Source organism: Helianthus annuus, chromosome 4 (assembly GCF_002127325.2).
Source record: "Helianthus annuus cultivar XRQ/B chromosome 4, HanXRQr2.0-SUNRISE, whole genome shotgun sequence".
Lineage (NCBI taxonomy): Eukaryota > Viridiplantae > Streptophyta > Magnoliopsida > Asterales > Asteraceae > Helianthus > Helianthus annuus.
The window spans coordinates 2498288-2516294 of record NC_035436.2 but is presented as its reverse complement, the minus strand read 5'-3'; the positions used below and the strand labels follow the sequence as shown (position 1 = coordinate 2516294).

Sequence of the window (18007 nt, the reverse complement as noted above, 5' to 3'; positions counted from 1 at the left end):
ATGACCAAAGTTAATTTTAAAATAATGCTCACCATGGAAACTTTCTTTGATTGAACTGGCGAAATGTTTTATATTTAAAGAAATTAAATGGAACTTTCATAACCATATTAAGTTATTCAATGATGATATTGATGGGAAGCACATCTTGTCTCTCACATCCCTTCATATACTACTCGTCCCATTAGATACCGAAAAAAATCACATAGATCTGCTTTTCTCTTGGTTCAATTCCACTTATCATACACATTCGAAATGGCCTCTTCATCATTCATTCAATCAGCACCGTTGTCTTCTTCTCGTTCATGTAAATATGACGTATTTCTTAGTTTCAGAGGAGAAGACACTCGCAAAACATTTGTAGACCACCTATACTCATCTCTTAAACAAAGCTTATTAAGTATTTACAAGGACGATAAAACACTTCTTCGAGGTGAGTCCATCCGTCCATCCCTCTTCAAGGCTATTGAAGAATCAAGAATTGCCATCATAATATTCTCCAAACACTATGCTGATTCTTCATGGTGTTTGGATGAGCTTGCACATATTATGAAATGCAAAGAAGAGAGAGCGCTAATCGTTATGCCCATTTTTTATGACGTGGATCCCTCTGATGTGAGAAAGCAAAAGGGGGATTTCGAAATAGCGTTTGCCCAACAAGAAGCACAGAACAAGAACAAAGCTCAGGTATGGAGAAACGCACTTGTTGATGCAAGTAACCTTGCTGGATGGGAACCTAAACATATTGCCAACGGGTAATTTTCTTTTTCTTCTTTGTTGAATTCTATATACATGTTTAACATTTTTTACAACTTAAATATACTTGCTTTATATAAGTTTTCTGCCATATTTAATGCGTTTATTTTCTATTGTATGTATATATGAGCTGCGCCTAATCTTTCATGAGATTGAATTGTTTAAAATTTTAAATTAAGAAAGCTCGAAATAGAGCTTGGTTCCTTTAAAACTTTTTATTGAAAGAAATAGATTGTTAAGCTATAGTTTTAATTAGTTTTTTTTGAACGGCCAACAAACTCAATCCCGAGCACTCTCGGGGCACCCACTGGACAAACGGAGTACTCCGAGAGTAACCCGAGTCCACCACCAATTCCGGAGAAAACCCGGTAACCCACCCGCCCGTAGGCACGACAGTGAAATTACCGGTAAAACCCGTTTGGCTCAAGGATCCAACCCAGGTTTCCCTGGGTCTCCTATCATTGCCCACCAATGCCTCACTCTGCACCAAGTGGGAGTCGAACCTGCATCTATCAAGAGAAATGCAAGCCCTCCACCACTTGATCTAGAGATCATTGGCAATAGTTTTAATTAGTAATATTGATTTAAAAGATATAGATTAAGGTAAGTAACAATAAATATTTTCTTGTTCATTTTATAGTTCGCTTAAAATTACTATTCTGTTTAAAAAGTTCGTGGCTCGAGCCTTACTCGAAGTACGCTCTAAAAAAGTTCGAAAAAAGCTCGGCTCGAAGTCAGCTCGGTTTTAAACGAGCCGGCTCGACTCGATTCGATTTTTAAACGAGCCGAGCCTGAGCCCACCCTGGTTCGGTTCGGCTCGGCTCGTTTATAGGTACTGGACTTGTGATTGGTTTTATAGGCTAGGTTATTTCTCTCTAGACTTGTTTTCTAATTGAACCTAAGGGTCTGTTTGGTATGAGGTAATGGAATGGACGGGGGAATGGAATAGACGAGATAATAGAATGGACAAGGTAATGAAATTGATTATTACCATTCCATGTCTTGTTTGGTTACCATGTGAGAATGGAATGAACCATTACGTTTTGTTGTTTAGTATGCGAAAAAAGACGAAGGAATGAAATCGGATGGCAGTGGTCAATGGTGGGTGGTGATAGGTGGCAGTTGTAGCGGTGGCGACGGCGGTGGTGGGTGGAGACGGCGGCGAGTGGAGACGGCAACGGGTGGTGGCAACAGTGGTGGTGGGTGGTGGCGGTGGGTGGTGATAGCGGTGGCGACGATGGTGGTAGGTGGTAGCGGTGGTGGCGGTGGGTGGTGGTAGTTGATAGAGATGGCGGAGGTGGGTGGCGACGGCGACGGTGATCGGAGGTGGCAGCAGCGATGGTGGCGGCGATGATCGAAGGTGGGTGGTGGCGGTGATCGAAGGTGGCAACAACGATGGTGGATGGCGGCGACGGCGGTGACGGAGATGGAGGTGGGTGGCGGCAACGACAGTGGCGGGTGACGGCGGTGGCGGTTGGCGGCGAAGGTGGGTGACGGCGACGGATGACAATGGTGGTGGGTGGTGGCAACGGTAGTGAGTTGCGGTGTTGTTAATGAAGGGTGAAGAGGGAATGGAATAAAAAAAAAACAGGGGGGAAGGATGGAATGATTTTGAGGGAATGGAATGAATTTTGGAATGGGCGATTCCATTCCATCGACCCACCAAACACTCTTTTCTTCATTCCCTCTCAATGGTCCATTCCATTCCACCTCTCATTCATGCATACCAAACGCTACCTAAGGGTTTGTTTGGTGTGACGTAATGGAATGGATGGAGGAATGGAATCGACGAGGTAATGGAATGGAGCATTACCATTCCATATCGTGTTTGGTTACCATGTGAGAATGAAATGAGTCATTACTTTGTGTTGTTTGATAGGCAAGAAATGAGAAGGAATAAAATCTATAGAGGAGGGTGGTGATAGGTGGCAGTGGTAGCGGTCGGAGATGGCGGTGGTGGGTGGCAGCGGCGGGTGGTGGCGAGTGACGCGGGGGCGGAGGTGGGTGATGATTGGTGGTGGCAGGAAATGGTGGAGGCATGAAATGGGTGTCGGCAGCGATAGTGGTGGGTGACAGCGAGGACGAAATAAGTGGCGGCGGCAACGGTGGCTGGTGACGTCGGAGGTGGGTGGCGGCAACGGTATTCAAGGCGGCGGTAGCGGTGGGTGGCTGCAGAATTGGTGGCGGGTGATGGCGTCGGTGGTGGGTGGTGGCGGGTTATGACTGGGGCGGGGGTGGGTGTCGGCGACGATGGTGGTGGGTGGCGGAGGTGGCGACGACGGTGGCGGTGGTGGTGGCAATGGTGGCGGCGTCAGTAGTCACAACGGTGGCGGTGGCAGTGGTGTTGGCGGAGGTGGTGGGTGACAGCGGCGGCAACGTTGGTGGGTGGTGGTGAGTGTGGTGGGTTGTGGTTTTGTTAATGAAGCGTAAAAGAGGGAATGAAATGGGAAAAAAAAAAACAAGAGGGCAGATGAATGATTTTGAAGGAATGGAATGCTTTGTGTAATGGGTGATTCCATTCTCTTGACCAACCAAATACCATTTTCTTCATTTCGTTATAAAAGCCCATTCTATTACCCCTCTTAGTCATGCATACCATACATTACCTAAACAAATGTTTGAACTTCGCTTGTGAAGCTTTCTAGACTTGAGCTCTTTTTAGAGCCTGACTTAATGTGTATTAGTAAAACTAGGTTATAACCCGTGGTACCCACGGGTCGCTCTATTTTTAAGGATATTAATATTTTATTAATTTTATTACAATGGTCCGTTTTATAAACTTTGTGGGGATATATATAATATGATTCAATGTTAATCGTATATCATAATATATGCAAACAATGTGATTTATCAATGGTAACAATTACCATATAATTTTCAACATATTACCAGATAATGTTCTACGTATGTAGAATGATTCAGACCAAGATGAAAATAATGTTCTACGTTTTTTTGAAAGATAAAAATAAGTTATCTTATATAAAAGTGCATTCGGCAATAAAAGAGACTGTAAGTTTCAGTTACATCAAATTACTTAAAATAAGACGATTTAAAAAAAATAATACATTGTTTAGTGAAAAAAAATTAAATCGCTCTAAAAATAGCCTCCCATGTTATTCATTTTCATCTCGTGCAAGCCCTAGAAATTCATAAAGTACATGATCTTCCATAACAAAAAGTTCCCATCGGAATCGTGCCTCCCATGACGCCAATCATTGGGAAATCCTAGTTAAAAAAAATGAGTTAGTATGCATTAAAAACACTTTGGGTTACTTTTGACTCGCTCAACTCTTTTTAGTTAAATTTTTTTATCTGTCGTGTTTGATTAGTTTGAGATTAAAATGAACCAAAGTGACTCATAGAAAAGTAAATGGGTCGAAACTGCCACCAAACCTTACAGAACTGGTTGGTCAAACTTGAATTGACCCGTTTATAAGCCCCGGATTATGATGTTGCGAAATTGTATAGGGGTGTCCCGTGTCTTCGATCGTGTTTGCAAATTGATTATCGTGTTTCAAATTTTAGAACTTGCCAATGAACGATTAGGTTCGAACAATGTTTATATCGATAACAAAAGTCAAACACAAGGTTGACTTTCCGCACGTATATATAAGTTGGTGTTTACCTGGTCCTGGAATGGAAATGCTTTCTTTTTACCGTAATGGAACTCCTTAGGATTATAGTGAATGATCTCGGGCTCAAGGAATCCACCAGCCTGCAAGATTAAATCGTAAAATATCTTGTTATAAATTTTTCGATTAAAACTTCAAAAATTATAACGAAATTTACCTTAGCGCAAGCTCTTGCTAATCCATCGAAAGTAACATATCTATATCCTGAAATGTTGTACACTTGTTTGCATGCTTTTCATTCCCCAAAACTTTTATAAAAGTTGTAGCCAAATCCTCCATTTGGTCAACGTTGACCATCAAGACCGTTTGACTTTTGAAGTCACAAAATAATTATTAGTTTTACACTTTTGCTAACCTTTACGTGACCGAGTTGGGTTACTTGCAAACCTGATTTGGGAATGGGGATGGGTCGGCCCGCTTTCAACCTATGGAAAAACCACTCTTCGACAGGATTGTAGTTCAATGGGCCGTAGATATAAACGGTACGCATGGAACATTATACGTTTTAACAAAATAATATGTTTTTGAGGTATTGACAAAGAAAATTATACATTTATATGAATATATGGAACTCTTGTTGTACGATATTCAATATTATAACCATTATAATTTCAAACCTACCTGTATGTAGTATATACAACTTTAGAACATACTACTTTAGAACATATTGAACAAAATAATATGTTTTCGAAGTATTGACAAAGAGCATTATACGTTTATGATAATCATAACCAAATTCTCTGAAGGAAATTATTATGGAACCCTCAGGTTCATAAAGTAAATAAACCAATCAACGTACTATTAACATAACTAAACGAAAAAAATAGATGATGAAATTATGTTTCTGTAGCAGATATCAATAGAAAGCCAATTAATCTGATACTTTTGCCTTTTGGATCTTCGTAACCAATAACCTCGCACTCGTTGTTAAATAATTGAAGAAACAATCATCACTTAACGAAATATGTTCGACTTGAATCATATCATACCATCCAATAACACAAAACCTATTGTAAATACTTTATATGAAAGAAAAAATTATAGTAACAAATTGAAAAATATAGTAAAAACTAAAATAAAATTAATCAATATTATGAGTAATTGATTGTTTGACCATCAATATTCTCTTTACGTAGCTTCACAAGCCAATTATTTCTATCAACAACTTTAATCTTCATTTTAGAAAACCAAACAAAAATGAACAAAATGTGAAACCTTTAAACCCTTAACTGATGGAGTCGGCAATACACACAAAAGAACCATATTTAAAAAAAATAATATTAAAGTTGCACCCAATGTGCAATACAATACATAAAGAATATTTAAATAACACCCCCTTTAAACATGATATTGAAAAGAAATTCACTTCTCTTATCAATGAAAAAGAAAAAAAGAGGTGCTAACTTATGGAAAACCATATAAAAGATCAAAGGCCACGAAAAAGAGGGTTACACACATACATAGATAAACACATACATATATTGGTTTTAACAAATTACCACCCACATTTTTTAGTATTAAAGAACGCAATGGAGAAAATTTTTTTTATCAAGTCTGAAGATAAAATGAAAAAACCTTTACGTATACTTTCTTAGAGACATTTGTTAAGCAAATAGTAACCTTTAAATACCATGCGTTGACAAAATAAAGTCAAACTAAAAGTTTGCAATCAACATAAATTCTCTATATTTTAAACAACTGACTAATATTTAAGTTGAATAAACTACGACGACAATGATACAACCCCTTGTCTTGCAAATTGATTGTTCTCATCTCTTACTCGATTAATAGTGTCAAGCCCTATTAATATCTCTTATACGGGTATAGAAATAAATAGCTCGAAATTAGAATAAACCTTTAAATTATATTGCATTGCAATGAAACTCATTAATTTTATTAACACTATTATGATTAAATAAACAACCCGGATCATTGGTACTAAATAGATATCTAAACAAATTAGAAATCAACTTGTTCATTAAATAACCCGGATCATTCTACGAAACACTGCAACTTTAAAAAACAAAATTAAATCTCAATAAGTATAGTGTGCTAACAATGGGACATATATAGGTAATCCCATGTTCTTACTCGATCGTAAAACATTTTCCAATAAGCGGCCTAATACACGTTAGTTTGCTATAGTTACTCGTTAAGATTCCAAAAATTAGTAACTTTGTGTTACGGGTCAAAATAAGTCGAGTTGGGTCAATTTGACAAAAACATATAGTCTATCTTTTAAACACACTTACGCATAAGTAGGTTGCTTTGGGTTAGCGGGTCAAATGAGTAAATCTTAACGTTTGATCAAAATGAAAACATGTTGAGTTGGTCAAACCATAAAGAACCTAAGCATGTTCACAGTTGATAAAAATCTTTTAAATAGTTTTATTTTAACAATATAAGTTTCTAATCATATCTAGAACATTAAACACGACCGGTTCTGTACTAAAGTCCCTCTTTTTGCCCAACTATGATCTATTATGCTCAATCCATGTATCAAAATATTATCCTATCCAATTAATAATGTACATGAAATGAAAGAAAATATATGAAAAAACCATTATGAAGCCACTGATGCACAAAGTAGAATTAAATTAAAATCAAAACCTCACATACAATCATACAACTGCAAGGTAAATCAAACTAAAAATAGTAGCGTACCCCTGATCGATGATGATTGCAACACATAAACCTTGGAAGCCTGAGAAGAAATCAGACAAAGACAAAATAAACAATTAGATCAATTAAAAACAACATTTGCAAAATGATATGCACTAAATTAAGAGCAGATCGAACTATTGCCAACTCTAGCACACTAAGCCTCGAATGGAATGCAGCAAAATCACGTCTCAACGCCGAAACAAAGCAAATGACAATCAAAATGCAAGACGAATACATATAGCTTGAAAATGATTCACTAAACATTAGTATGTTAATCAACAATAACTTTACATACTCACAAAAACATCATGACTACAAAGATTATTTCATTGTATTGTAACCTAGTAATCAAAAACTAAATGTTAATTAGCTTTTTAGGTATCCTCTTCACACTAATGCCACAAAATAAAACCTTCTAATGAGGTCATCTTAAAATACAACAAAAATTCAACTTGTGAAATATTCTGATTGCTAGAGGTCAAAGTAAAAAAAAGAAAGTCGACGAAAATTATAAAAGATACCTCGAGTTCCATCATAGCCACATATTTGTGCAAGGGAACTTCATAAGTGGCGAATATGTTGCATCAATTTCTTCTCCTGTTGCGTCATAAATACAAAATATCTTATATTAATAAAATTACAATTTTAACCCAAATTGCTTCATGAAGATTTAGGGATAAATGCAAACCTTAAGCTCCCGCGTCGCAATATCCAGAACTGAGCACCCATAAAACACCTAACTGTTTAATCATAAAAGTTACCAAAAATTTGTGTGAAAGATCGATCCTATACTGGTAGTTACATATAACAATTACATGATAGGAAGACCTTGGTTATTTAGAAGGTAACTTTAGCCAAAGGGTCTGTTTATGATAATTAAGAAACCTAAAGAACGATGCAAAGTAAAACCGCAAAACCGTATTAACCTTAGCTGATGAAAAAAAATACTATAAAAGAGTACGTAATTAAGATGATGCAAAGCATAAGTAATAGGATGAGGCATGATAAAGCCACAAAAAAAAAATAACGCCATGTAAAGACCAATGAAATTCCAAAAAAGCCCCTTCTACCGTTCATCAGGTTGGTCTTTAAAGCATGTTAAGTCTTTTACTGTGCTGCAACACAGTTAAACAACATACATGTTAAATGATACAAAACACATATCCAATGAAATTATATCAAGTACATGCTCAAGCATTGCCTCGTCCACAAGTTTTGCCTTCGGACCAAAGCCACCTGGATCAAAAGGAACATCAACCCGATTCCGATTTATTATCATAACGACCCGCCTTAACAACTCAACTTCACCAGTTGTCTCGCCCGACTCTAGGCCTGTACCACTTGGGTCAAAAGGACCATTTACCGTTTCTTGTTCACTAGCGATTTAGAAACGGATCCACCCATCTGTGGCCCATCAACTATACAACTTAATCGATGTCTTGGCGCCCATTCTAAATCGATGTGACTATCGTGGAGAGGAGCGATGCATCTGTACGTCGCTTCTCAGTTTGATTGATGGGTATTACAGCATTCACAACTCTTCCACCATTTTTTTCCCTATAATTATACTAAAAACAACTACATTTTCTCTCTCATTTTAATTAAATAATACTTTTGTTATATTTTATCTTACTTTTTCTCTCTTCTCCACTTAAAACTATTTTCAAAATATATTAAAAAGTTATAGAGGGTGAATAATGTACCCTCAAATATACAGATGGATAGTAATTTTTTATCACTCCTCCACTCACAATTACTTTTTATAATACAAAGAACACCCTCATAAAAACTAACAACTAAGGCTACAGGGTGTGGTATAAAGCTCCGCCACGTCACACAGAGGGCTTTAAACCTCCTTTCTTTAACTTGCATGCAATGGTTTAAAGCTCTCGTCATCATTACCTAAGTATTATTTTTATTTAAATTTAAACATTATTTAATTTTGATATATTAATTTAGAACTAATAATTTAAATAAAAATTAAAATAAAATGCCACAATTTAAATAAAAAAATACAATGTCATAATTTAAATAAAAATATACAATATCACTAAAAAATCACTCGTCGTCTTCGTCGTCTCCTCCTTGTTCATGATAAACCATAGGTGCTCGGTCAGATCAGCTCGAAGGTTATGGTGTGTGTCCCTGTCACGTATCCTCGCTCGGATAACTTCTTTTTCAGCATATGTGAGTAGTGGGTTCGTCGGTTGGTTACTTTCGTCATAACTTTCTCCATAAAACGCTCTGCCCGAGTCCTCGAATATCATGTTATGCAAGATGATGCACGTATACATCACGCTTCTCATTTTACTTTTTTCAAGTATCTTCGACGGCTGGGCAATGAATGACCATCTCTTTTTTAACACACCGAAAGCCCGCTCGATATCTTTTCTTGCTGACTCTTGTTTCTTCTTGTAATACATTCTTTTCTCGTCATCTGGACACGGAAGAGTTTTCACAAACGTCGCCCACTCCGGATAAATACCGTCTGTGAGATAGTACCCATACTTATACTCTACGTCGTTTGCATAGAATGAAGTATCTGGCGCAACACCCTCTATGACATCGTCTAAAAGATTCGAAGATTGTAAAACTGCGATGTCATTGTTCGCACCGGCCATGCCAAAATACGCATGCAAAATCCATAAATCTTGAGACGCGACCGCTTGTAATATTATGGTAGGACTATCGTGGTCACCATTATGGTGTTGCCCTTTCCAAGCGGTTGGACATGTCGCCCACTCCCAGTGCGTGCAATCAAGACTACCCAACATCCCAGGAAACTCGTGTATCCGTTGATGGGCCTCGTGCAAAAGTGGAACATCGGCAGCGGTTGGCATCCTCAAATATCGCCTTCCGTACAGGAAGATAACACCTAATAAAATAGTGTTAATAAATAATAATAATAATAATAATAATAATAATAATAATAAACTGTAAATATTAATAATAATAATAATAATACCTTCACAGAAATTTTCAAGACAATCATGACAACTTCTGGCCGACATCCTTAAATATTCATCCCACGCATCACTCGTTGTGTTGTACGCTAGTTGCCTAATTGCGACAGTACATTTTTTGTATTCCAGATAAACCAATTTTGCGACTAGCACTTTCTCTTTGTGTTAAAAAAGGGAATGCGGCCACAAGATCATTAGAAATTTTTAGGAAAAGATAACGGCTCATACGAAACCTACGCCTAAACTGTTCATCATCGTACAACGGATTTTCAAAAAAATAATCTTCCATTAAACGTTCATGAGCATCTAACCGATCTCGTTCAAGAGATGGTTGTCTGGTACGCGATGTAGACGATTGGGCTTCTTCTCGCAAATAATTAATCGTCTCCTACGTCACTGTGATAATCATATCGTCAAGAACACCGTCGGATTAAGAGCTTGACAAATTGGATGACATTCTTAAAAATGATTGGATAGAATTTATTTGTTTTTTTTTTTGTGATTGGTGTGTGTTTTAGTTTGTGATTAGTGTGTGTTTTAGTTTGTTATAGGTTTGTATATATATTAGAATTAAAAAAAAACTTATTTTTAAATTGAACGTTAGCCAACGGTCATATTTGACCATATTCTTCGAAATTGCCAAAATTGGTCCGTTAGCACAATGGCGGAAACCCTCTAGCGCCCCCCCCCCCCCTCATTTAATTTTCTAGGGGATGGTGGAGCCTAGGGGCGCCATAATTGTTGAGGTGGTAGGGTGGCGTTAAGCCACACCGTGTGGTCTAATGGAAGGGATGCGAATGCTCTTAGGTTTTAAACTTAACACAATTGATCCCTAGAGAATTACGTAAGTCACAACTACAAACTAAAATTACTATTTACTAATTACAAAATGACCCTTGACTTCGATGCGAGGGATTGGTATCATTAGAACTTGGCTCCTTTTGCTAGTTTTATAGGTTAAATCGTTTAGGTCGCCTTATTTGCTAGTCGAGCCTAAAGGCAACACTCTGCTTGAGCTAGACTTGTGAAGTTACGAATATTTGAACTGGTTATAATTGTTTGGCTCCTCGATAATGAGTGTTTCAATTATTAAAAATATTATGAAATAGAACTGTTTTTTACTATCTTATATTTTATTAATAATCAGTTTAACTAAAAACACTATTAGTCTCATGGATAGAACACTAGTAAACAATATATAAATATAAATTATTTTATATTATTATAAATGTAAGTGTGTCTAGTCTCATAAGGCTAACTGTGCTTTTAGTTAAGCATGGTTATCTGTATTGTGGTCACTTTATTAGATTGGTAGATATTTTTTATTTTGATTTTTTCTTTTACGTTAAGCTGGTTTAGGAGTAGGGATGAGCTTGGTACCGTTCTCGGTACCGGTACCGAAAGAACCGGTACCGAAAATCCTTAAAAGTGGGTACCGGTACCGGTACCGAATATACCGGTTCGGTTCGGTTTGGTACCGGTACGGTATCGGTATTTGAGGGTAAAAACCTGTAAATACCGGTACCGGACCGGTACCGAATTGGTACCGAAAATGCTAAAAGTCGGTACCGAATCGGTACCGAAAAGGTACTTGGTTCGGTAAATTCGGTACCGGTATCGGGAACGAATTGCTCATCCCTATTTAGGAGTATCCGTTCACATTTGTGGGTTAAGTTACCTCTATGTGATTTAACATCCATATATATCTAATTTGCAGGCATGAATCAGAAATCATCAAAGAAATTGTTGATACAATTGTTCACAGATTGTCCCCCTTAAATTCAGAAGCTAATGAAGATCTTGTTGGGATGACGACCCGCGTACAATATTTGAAATCACAATTAGAAATTGGGTTAGATGGTGTGCGCATGGTTGGGATATGGGGGGTTGGTGGAGGTGGTAAGACTACTCTTGCATCTTCGCTCTATATGGGAATCTCTTCCTATTTTGAAGGTCATCACATTATTGAGAATGTTCGGGAGGAAACAAGCAAAGATGATTTAAAAAAATTGCAAGAAAATATTTTGTCAGCTTTTTCCAAAACAGATGTGAAGGTAAACAGTATCGTGCAAGGAAAACACATGATAAAAAGTATGTTATGTCGTAGAAAAGTGTTGCTAGTTCTTGATGATGTCAATGACCTTAGCCAACTGGAAGCGTTAGCCGGATCACATAGTTGGTTTGGTAGTGGGAGCCGAGTACTAATCACAACTAGAGATGCACATTTGCTGAGAACCCACAAGGTAGATGAGGTCTGTCATGTCAGATTATTATCAGATGACGAGGCAATACAGCTCTTTAATAAACATGCATATAACAAAAAAGAACCGGTGGAAAATTATGAGACACTTTCATTACGTGTGGTTTCTTATGCTGCTGGGCTCCCATTGGCACTTAAAGTTTTAGGTTCTTTTCTATTCGACAAAGATAAGAAGGCGTGGATGAGTACCTTGGATAGACTAAAAGATATTCCAGAAACGGAGATTGTGGATAAGCTAAAAATTAGCTATGATGGACTTAAAGTTGTGGAAAAAGAATTATTTTTAGATATTGCATGTTTCTTCAGAAGGTGTAAGAAAGATGAGGCAATGGAAATACTTGAAGCTTGTGATTTTCACCCCGAAATAGGGATAGAGGTGTTGAGACAAAAAGCTCTCGTAAGTATTGTGGATGGTAGGCTTGATATGCATGATCTAGTTCAAGAAATGGGACATTACATTGTTAGAGGGAAACATCCTAACAATCCGAACAAACATAGCAGAATTTGGAAAAGTGAAGATATCAATAACATGTGTTTGGGGGACGCAATAGTGGTAAATGTTAAGCTTCTTAAATATACATTATATTGTATGTGAACAGAATTATACGCAATCTGTACATAATTATTTCCTTCTTTGTTGTAGGAAAATGACAAGATTGAAGCCATAGTATACCAGAATTGGCATGCACACAATTATGATCTTGAGCGTTCATTACAAGTTTGTAAAAAAGTTTCAAACTTAAAGAAACTAAGGTACCTTAAGGTTATGATGGAACTTCCTGGTCACGTTGAAGGGCCTACTTTTCTTTCAAATGAGTTGCGGTATATTGATTGTCGTGGGTATCCTCTAAGAAGTCCATTTCCCGCCAGTTTCCAACCAATGAAACTTGTTGTTCTTAAATTGGATGACAACTTTCAAAAAGAAGTGTGGAAGGGTTGTAAGGTAAAGCATTTGATTGAACATTTAAAAATAGTAGACTGTATTGAGTGAGCGTTATACAGATTGAAAAATAAAGTAATAATGGATTTTAATAATCTCAACTATTGTCTGTTGACCGGCAACGGTCCCAACTTCAAAAATTCCTATTGGTGGTACCATTTTTTCACATATTGCCCTTCAATGGACCATGACTAACAGAACCCTAACGCCGTTAGTTTCCGGTCACCGGAAAAACGTTTTTGGTCAAAAATAGGTTCCTAAAGGTCCGTTGTATGGTTACAAACAGGTTTGGGACGAATGCTTTGAGTTTTCCGGCAAAAAAAAGTTGAGTTTTCCACCCAATAAGGAGTTCTCCGGCGAAAAATAAGTTTTTCCGTCGACCTTAATAATAGGGGCTTTTACTAGAAAATGTTCATAAAGGTTCGTAATAAGGTTACAAAGAGGTTTGATACGAAAAGGTTGAGTTTTCCGGCCAAAAACGGTTTTTCCGACTACCGGAAACTAACGGCGTTAGGGTTCTCTTAGTTAGGATCAATTGAAGGCCAATATGTGAAAAGATAGCACCGCCAGTGGGATTTTTTGAAGTTTGGACCGTTGTCGGACAACGGACAATAGTTGATATTATTAAAATCCATTATTCCAAAAATAAAAGGTAACTGATAGATGGATTATTTGTAATTATATATGGGGAAATTGGCCTGTAATAATCCCACCTAAACCTTATTGGCCATTAATAATCCCACCTCAGAATATTCCCCCTATCAGTCCCACCTTTCAAATATTTTTCCTACAATGGTCCCCCGTTAAAAAAACTTAACGGAGTTAAGCTTTTTTCCAAATTACAAACAAATTTTTTAGGGCTTTTGATTAGAACGACGATACGAGTCCATTGATGTAAAACTTGCTTCGAAACGGTGCTCCAAACGATGAAAACGACGCTTCAATTCGGGTGTTTAAATTTCTAATTAACCAAAATCAAATCACTTGGAGCACCGTTTCGAAGTAAGTTTTACATCAATGGACTCGTATCATCGTTCTGATCAAAATCCCTAAAAAATCTGTTTGTAATTTGGAAAAAAGCTTAACTACGTTAAGTTTTTTTAACGGTGGACCATTGTAGGAAAAATAGGTGAAAGGTGGGACTGGTGGGGGGAATATTCTGAGGTGAGATTATTAATGGCCAATAAGGTCTAGATGAGATTATTACAGGCCAATTCCCCTTATATATGAGATGAAAATGCCAACAAGAAAAAAAAAAGTTTAAAAAAAGGCAAATTGGATTTAAATAATCCCAACTCACTGTTATTGGCCAATAATAATCCCAACTCATTTAATCACCAATAATAATCCGAACTATTCACTTTTGTTTGTAAAATACTCCCAGTTAAAAAACACTAACTAGGTTAAAAAATTGTTGATGTGGCTTGCCACGTGGCGTATTTTGATGACATGGCAGCTGATGTGGCAGTCTACGTGGCATATTTTGATGACGTGGCAGGTGATGTGGCAGTCTACGTGGCATATTTTGATGACATGGCAGCTGATGTGGCAGGTGACATGGCAAGCCACATCAGCAATTTTTTAACCTAGTTAGTGTTTTTTTAACTGGGAGTATTTTACAAACAAAAGTGAATAGTTCGGATTATTATTGATGATTAAATGAGTTGGGATTATTATTGGCCAATAACAGTGAGTTGGGATTATTTAAATCCAATTTGCCTTAAAAAAATACTAATACAATTGCCCCATTTTTTGATAATTAAATTTTCCAGTAGAAAATACAACTTATTAAATCATACTAACTGTAAAATCTGCCATCAACTTTTGTGTACTTTATAGCATCTACCACATTTGAAAGTTCTTGAACTCAAATATATGAAGAGGCTATTCAGAACACCGGATTTTGATGGACTCCCGTGTCTTCAAAAGCTGACACTCTCCGAGTGTCCTAAGTTGGAAGAGATTCACCGCTCACTTGGAAGTCATAAAAGTCTTCAGTACGTGAGTGTATATCGTTGTTCCAAGCTTAGAATGTTTCCAACAATTGTCCACATGGAAAACCTCAAAACTCTAGAAATATGTAATTGTCATAAGATTGTTGTGTTCCCAAAGATTGTGAAGACAAGGCGTCAATTTCTACGGAGCTTACCAAAGCTGGATCTCTATACATGTCATTTCAAATATGCAGAAATCCCATCTAGTATTACTGAGTTATCCAACTTACAAGTGCTTAGTCTAGGGTTCAATGATTTTTCACGATTAGATTTCAGCCTCTCACAACTTACTCAACTCAAACTCCTCAACCTGTCGCATTGTGTAAAGCTTCTTGAATTGCCGGAGCTCCCGTCAAGTTTAACTATTCTCAACGCAGAGAACTGCAAGTCAATTACAACATTTGGAGATTGTTACCAGAACTGTAGATGGTTATGTCAAGTGTCCGTTACGAAAGGGAGCATCATAAGTGATGGTGACAAATTACTAGAATCCATGCTTGAGGTATGTTTGGCTATTGAAAACCACTATATGGTTCTGCAACTTACAGGTGCAAAGATTGCAATGGGGTTTACCCCTCTACTTAGAGGGAATAAATGTACCCTGCAACTACCAGAGAACTGGTGCAATGACTATTCTGGTTTCTTAATGTGTGCCATTTTCCCCAGTTTTTACAGGCGTATATCTGTAAGGATAAGTATGAGTGAAGAGACGAATGATATGGATTCTCAAAGTGATGTGTTTTGGGAGGAGAGTGATGGTAACAGTGTTTTTATATGTACATGGATGGTGTATGTTTCATTTGGTTCATTGAGACAAAGTGTATGGTGGGATCAAACATACAAAGCTCTTTCATTTGACACTGAAGAAAGGTGTAAAGGTTTTGGAGTTAGGCTCGTTGAGAAGAAAAGGAGAAGTGGTATAAAGGAAACACCAACAATTTATTCTTCTGGTTATACACCTACCTTAGATATTAAACATGACTCAACGTCAGCCCTAAGGATGGACTTTTATGTGCCCGATACTTTGGAAGATGTAAGATAAACAAAGTGTATCAATAATTCAATATCCACATTTTACTTTCTCATGTTTTATACTTTTTACCAACAAATCTGTTATGGCTGTAGCATGAAGTATATTGATTTCACCAAAAGGCTTTGATTTTCTTTTTCGTCCTATTTATTATTTATAAATGTAAATTAATAGTGCAACATTATTTATAATTTACATATTAATAGTGCAATATAAGTCTAAAGGTGACCATTAATTTCATCCCACTTATAATTTTATACTAGTGGAATTTCTCGCACGTTGCGTCGGGAATATGGTTGTTATCGATTCGAATCATTACGATATTGGTACAATACTAACACTCATTATAACAAGTTAACAACTGAAAGATAGAACACAAAAAATAAAGTTGTTACATGTACAAAAGAATATTAAATGTAAAAATGTTTTATATTGAAACATAGACTGAAATACACACGTCGCACTCGGTATTCGGTTAGTAATGATTCTATTTATTATAGGATTGATACGGTATCAGCATTCGGTATATCAACCGAAAGATTAAACCTAAAAAATAAAGTCATAATATGACCAACTGAAGATAAAACCGAAAAAAAAATCATGGTATTAAATAATTTGTTCTTAAATCGCCTTTATAATCGATGGTTTGATTGAGAAATATCAACCGATAGATTAAAACCAAAAAATACAGTCATAATACGACCAACTGAAAGATAAAACCGAAAAAAAAAAATCATGGTATTAAATATTTCGTTCTCAAATAGGCTTTAGTAGGTATTTTGGTTGAGAAATATAAGGTAAAGTTAAAGATGAAAAAAATAAACATTTAAAATTAAATGAAAACAGAGAAAAAATAAAAAATAGAAAAAAAAAAGATAAAATGGAAAAGGAAAGAGAGAAGTGAAGTGTCTTGAGGGAAGTAGAAAAATGAGACAAAAGTCATGCAGGCTCGGATTCAAACTTCTTATATGTATCAAATTCAAATAGACAATACCACTCCACCAGCTTGACAACAAGTTATAAATTTGTGCATAGGTAATATATATCTAGTAGTTACACTCTGTGAAATAAAAAATAAGAGTTGGTGAATGTCATGTGACATCCACTTATTGGTCTACCATTCTATCTATCAATCAAATGACAAAACTACTCATGATACATAGTTAATTATATATAACAAGTCTTAAGCCCGCGCGTTGCGGGGCGGGGTCGTAAAATTGTGCTACCAGCGTTGCGGGGCAAGAGAGTAAAACCGTGCTAAGTAGCAACTAAACGACGACCAAAACCGAAAAATGATGTAAACAAAAGCATGAATTTTTAACACCGAGTGACTCAATTAACATGAAACATAGACAAAGTAAAATTTATATCAACACGTATTAGAAAGTCGAGAGGGTAAAAAAACCTGATGGACCAAATGTGATCTGCAAGTTAAAACCTTTTGTATCCTTTCATTCAAAAAACTATACTATTAGCAAATTTATTTTATTTTGTAAAAAAATAAGCACTTGGTTCGCAAAACATGTTTGAATAAATCGTTGGAGTGTGTCAAAGGAATTGGAATCTTGACAAACAAATTGGAATGTGTACGGTTGGCAAAAACAAAGTGAAATGCAACTTTGATTTATTGGCATAACATGTTTGGTTTGTAATTTAATTAATGACAATGTAAATTTAGGGTGTTATTAACCACTACCGTGAACCAACACCTAAATTTAAGATGTCCTTTGCTACAACAACCTCTCGAGTCTCGACCACCTTTCTTGCAACA

At 36.6% G+C, this 18007-nt stretch overlaps 1 protein-coding gene and 2 long non-coding RNA genes across 4 annotated transcripts; 1 reads left to right on the top strand and 2 right to left on the bottom strand.

The window, feature by feature from the left end:
• Positions 1 to 203: 203 nt before the first annotated feature.
• LOC110935398 (disease resistance protein RUN1) lies at positions 204 to 16370 on the top strand. Its single transcript, XM_022177787.2, has 4 exons — positions 204 to 752; positions 11730 to 12825; positions 12916 to 13215; positions 15052 to 16370. Exons 1-4 carry the CDS (start codon positions 253 to 255, stop codon positions 16246 to 16248), a joined length of 3093 nt encoding a protein of 1030 aa, XP_022033479.2. The 5' UTR covers positions 204 to 252; the 3' UTR covers positions 16249 to 16370.
• Positions 3712 to 5413, bottom strand: LOC110934280. Of its 2 annotated transcripts, none has more exons than XR_004891940.1 (3): positions 4741 to 5413; positions 4147 to 4658; positions 3712 to 3978 (listed from the first exon to the last, which is right to left on the bottom strand). It is a non-coding gene; the product is annotated as an uncharacterized LOC110934280 (long non-coding RNA). The 2 variants fall into 2 exon arrangements; XR_004891941.1 differs by having other exon boundaries at positions 4379 to 4658; positions 4741 to 5408.
• On the bottom strand, positions 6784 to 7780 carry LOC118491689. The gene is made up of 3 exons (XR_004891942.1): positions 7738 to 7780; positions 7571 to 7646; positions 6784 to 7089 (listed from the first exon to the last, which is right to left on the bottom strand). It is a non-coding gene; the product is annotated as an uncharacterized LOC118491689 (long non-coding RNA).
• Positions 16371 to 18007: the final 1637 nt, after the last annotated feature.